Source organism: Apium graveolens, chromosome 10 (genome assembly GCF_009905375.1).
Source record: "Apium graveolens cultivar Ventura chromosome 10, ASM990537v1, whole genome shotgun sequence".
In the NCBI taxonomy this organism is placed as follows: domain Eukaryota; kingdom Viridiplantae; phylum Streptophyta; class Magnoliopsida; order Apiales; family Apiaceae; genus Apium; species Apium graveolens.
The window spans coordinates 91,443,831-91,448,419 of record NC_133656.1 but is presented as its reverse complement, the minus strand read 5'-3'; the positions used below and the strand labels follow the sequence as shown (position 1 = coordinate 91,448,419).

At 38.0% G+C, this 4,589-nt stretch overlaps 1 protein-coding gene and 1 non-coding gene across 2 annotated transcripts; both read right to left on the bottom strand.

Moving 5' to 3' along the window:
* Positions 1–423: 423 nt before the first annotated feature.
* On the bottom strand, positions 424–999 carry LOC141690746 (uncharacterized). The gene has a single exon (XM_074495521.1). The coding sequence runs from the start codon at positions 997–999 to the stop codon at positions 424–426; it is 576 nt and encodes a 191-aa protein (XP_074351622.1).
* A 2,797-nt stretch (positions 1,000–3,796) lies between these two features.
* Positions 3,797–3,903, bottom strand: LOC141694900 (small nucleolar RNA R71). Its single transcript, XR_012564179.1, has one exon. It is a non-coding gene; the product is annotated as a small nucleolar RNA R71 (small nucleolar RNA).
* Positions 3,904–4,589: the final 686 nt, after the last annotated feature.

Here is a 4,589-nt window from a genome sequence, read left to right as displayed (position 1 = left end):
ATCTAGTAGCTCCAGAATCCATTAACACTTTTACTTCTACTGAATTTATAACAAGTGTACCTGTTACCACATCCGTATTTTGTATTGCATCTTTCACAGTCATGTTGAATGTTCTTGCCCTTGGCTGGGCTGCTGGTGCTGATGGGGGTGGTGGTCCAGCAATCGTAAACACATTCGACTTATAAACAGGCTCCTTACAGTTCCTTGCTATATGCCTACCTTTCCACATTTGAAACTAGTCATCTATGGCTTTCTTGCACCGCTTGGGCATTCCGTTGAGTAGTGTCCTTTATGGTTACATTTGAAGCACGTCACATTCAGTTTATTGCACCTCCCCGGGTGTCGCTTTCCATAAATCTTACACTTTTAAATCTGGGTTCTATTATCCTTCACTTCTTGTCCCGTCTTCTGAAAATGATTCTTTTAATTTCCATTCTCGGGCTTAAACTTTTGAAACCTCTGGTTCCGACTTCCAGCATTTCTTCCAAACTTCCCTCTAAACTTAGATCTTCCTTGATCTTGTTCTGATTCCTCATAAATTCTTTTCTTTCCTTCACTTTCCCTTTTAGTTGCGTCTCTTTCTCCTTCTACGATCATAGCTTTCTGTACCAAAACAACGTAAGTCCTTATCTTTAGAAGAACCATTTGACTCTGTATTCTTGGCTTAAGTCCGGTTTGGAATCTTTTGGCCTTCTTAGCTTCCGTATTCACATACTCGGGCACAAATCTGGCCAACTCTGAAAACTTCACCTCATACTCCGCCACTGTCATATCCTCTTGTCTAAGATCCATAAACCTCATCTCCAACTGGTCCTGCATATAACTTGGCAAATACTTCTCTAAGAACATCTCTAAAAACGTTTCCCATGATATAGATTCTCTTTCAAGCAACGCCTTAGAAGATTCCCACCAGTAACTAGCCTCATCCTTAAGATAGTAACTCGCGTACTGCGCCTTCTTATCATCCTTAACTTTTGTTAACTTAAAAGCCTTCTCCATTTCTCTCAACCAAGATTGAGCTTTAATCGGATCTGGAAATCCTATAAATTATGGGGGATGAACGGATTGAAAATGTTTGAAATTCTCGCCTCTAGGGGGTGAGGGTTGTGCAAACGTTGAAAGAGTCGGTTCATCATAGGAATATCTTGGTTTTGTTCTTGATCTTGGGTTTGAGTTTCTTCTTCTTGGTGATTTGATGAAGTGGCTATTTCTTACTAACCTTATTGAGCAATAATTTAGCAATACGATAACATGACATACATAACAATAAAGATCCTTTTAGAAATAGTTTTGCGGGTTTTAAGTTTTACCCAGTTGCACATGCAATCCTATTACTATATAATTCACTCACGGGTTAGGGTTCTCACATGACAAAAAGGTATATTATCAAAAGATATCTGAATATGGTTTATTTAGGAAACAAGATATGTAAAACATTTTGTGAAACTTTAATATTCCGCAATATGGAGACAAAATGCATAGATAGGTGATTCATAAAATTCATTGGCTTTTTACAAGAAAACAAAGTACATTGATAAATAGTTCTGATACAGCAAGTTTTGTGAATAAGGTACAATAACATAACAGAGTTAAATAGAGGAAAAAATGGAACACATCCCCCTATCTACCCTTAACTTCTATCTAACTACTACTACAGCTAACACTAAAATCGGAAGTACAATACCACATGAAAAGAAAAAGGGATCCCGTCATCTAACCAAGTATCCCAAAGCCTATCGGCTGTTAAGTGGCATTTATGTTCACTTGGAACGCTTCATAAAGGCTCGAATTGGTGTTTTGTACTCAAGTTGTTTATGTTTTTGATGTGCTATTATAGTGTTTTGTATTTCAGGGCATAATCGGAAGAAGGACTGGATATTGCATGATTTATGCTTAGAAGAGTGTTAGGATGGAGCCTCGGTTGATTACGAGGAAGAAGCCAGCAGTTGCAGAAGAAAAATCAAGTTTTTGCAGAAGGTTAGGGCGGCCGCGCTACACTTGGGAGCAGTCGTGCCATACTCAGAGCGGCCGCGCGGGATCTCAGGGCGGCTACACTAGATCGATTTTAAAGAATCCTATTTCTAATGGAAGACTGATTTTCCAGACTTCTAATTAGATGGGCTGGTATTTAAAGACTCCAAAAAGACATTTTTTATAACGGAGAGAAATGAGATAATAGGAAGAAGACCTAATAGCACAAATTCAACGAAGGAGAAGAAGAGCTTATTTTTACTTTTGATTCTTTGCTCAAGTGGTAATCTTGGATGCTTGTTTTCTTTATTGTTTGAACCTAATACCCTTGTTAACATACTTTGTTATATTTATTCAGTTATTTCAGACCTAGTTCATCTTAGTTTATTTACCATGCTTTCATCGGAACCCACAGTGTTGATGAGTTCATTTATGAACTAATCGTTATCATGGGGTTCTAACAGATTTACTTATGGATTTCTATAGTTAATTGTTTTTATACTTAAGTGTGTGGTGTTTGTATGATATCCTAGTATTGGTTGTGCTTATTCGTCTAATGTACATCGCGAACATATAAGATAGCGTATTAATCTCTATTGAAGCGACAGTGAATATAGAGGTTTAGAACTTGACATGCTAGCATAGGTTCATGTATTTGTTATGCATAATTTGTAGGTAATTTTAACCATCTCACTTGCCCTATATAATCACGATAGATAACTTGCGCATTAAACCTTTATGTTGTCAAATTCTATAGACATATAGGGTCTCAACATAATTGGTGTCTATTCAGATTTATCTCTTTTGTGGATGTCTGGTAGTAGGGTATTCGTACAACGACAATTGGCGTTTACTAGTTTTGTGTTATCTGATTAGTTGTCATCACCATTGCATGCTAAGGTTAAGAATAATGACTTTGAATGAAGTATTTAATGAAGTTAGAATCCCATGTTTGTCTCATATAAGTAATTCAACCTCAATTCTTTTAGTTAATGCTATTTAGTATAATCTCTTAGTTTAATCAAAACCCAAATTGTTATTTGTCTTAGCATTGAACGATAGCCATATCATTGTTGCATAAGTGCATAAATTGAACTTAACTTAAACCAGTCTCTGTGGGAACGAACTAGAAAATATTCTATACTACTTGGGAACGCGTATACTTGCGTGTAATTTTAGCGCGTGTTTTCGTCCTAACAAGTTTTTGGCGCCGCTGTCGGGGACTCGGTGTTAATTTTTAGTTTATGTGCTTGACATCAGTGGTCGTTAAAGTTCACTAACTCAGATATTTTACTTACTTGTTTACTTGTTTGTGTTTCAGGTACTCTAGAGAGCGTTTATGCTAACGCGTTCTCGATCTAGCAAGAGAACACTAGATAAAGCGGAGGAAGAAGTTGAAGTAGTTGAGAAAGTTGAAGAAGAAGCTATTATTGCAATGGGAGAACCAGTAGGGAATCCGAAAGTTTTGATGGATTATTCTCAGCCGAATATCAATGGCATTCAATCTAGCATTATTAGACCAACCATCACGGATATTACTTTTGAAATCAAGGCTAGCACGATTTAGATGGTGCAGAATTCAGTCCAGTTTGGGGGTTCTCCAACGGAAGATCCCAACATGCATATTAGATATTTCATCAAAATCTGCGACACTTTCAAATTCAACAATGTTTTTGAAGATGCTGTTAAGTTGAGGCTTTTCCCATTCTCTCCGAGGGATAAAGCTAAGTGTTGGTTGCATTCTCTACCACCATGCTCTATTACTACTTGGGAAAATCTTAATCAGAAGTTTCTTACTAAATTCTTCCCTACGGCAAAGACAACTGCAATCAGAAACGCTCTTACTCAATTTGTGCAACAATCGGGAGAGTCTTTATGTGAAGCTTGGGAGGGCTATAAGGAGATGTTTAGGAAGTATCCTCATCATGGGATTCCTGAATGGATGATTATCAACTACTTTTATAATGGTTTGGGAGCACAGTATAGACCCATGCTGGATGCAGCATCAGGTGGAGCCTTATGGGCTAAAAACTACGATGAAGCTTATGAGTTGATTGAACTGATGGCTGCTAATGAATACCAGAACCCAAATCAGAGACTACCTCAAGGAAAGGTTGCGGGAGTTTTGGAGGTGGATACAGCTACTGCTATAGCTGCTCAACTTAAGGCTTTGACGATGAAGGTTGATTCTTTGGTTAATTATAGAGTTAATCAGATCATGAGTTTATGTGAGCTTTGTGCTGGTGCGCATGCGACTGAGCAGTGTGCTATTTCTAGTAAATAAGCTCAACTTGTGAGCAACTTTCACAGGTCGCAGCAACCAGTTCCAGTCACTTATCATCCCAACAACCACAATCATCCTAACTTCAGCTGGGGCAACAATCAGAATGCAGTGCAACAGCCTTATCAATAGTATGCAGAAAAGCAATTCAACCCTCCTGGTTTTCAACAACCGAAATATGCACTAAGACAACAACTCCAACTTCAACAATCTAATGAAAAATCTGAATTGGAGGAGTTAAGGCTCATGTGCAAGAGCCAAGTGGTTTCTATTAAGACCTTGGAAAATCAAATTGGGCAGATTGACAATGCCTTGCTGAATCGATAACCTGGAACAC

Coding starts and splice junctions, on each gene's coding strand:
- LOC141690746 (XM_074495521.1), bottom strand. CDS start 999: ATGGAGAAGGCTTTTAAGTTAACAAAAGTTAAGGATGATAAGAAGGCG.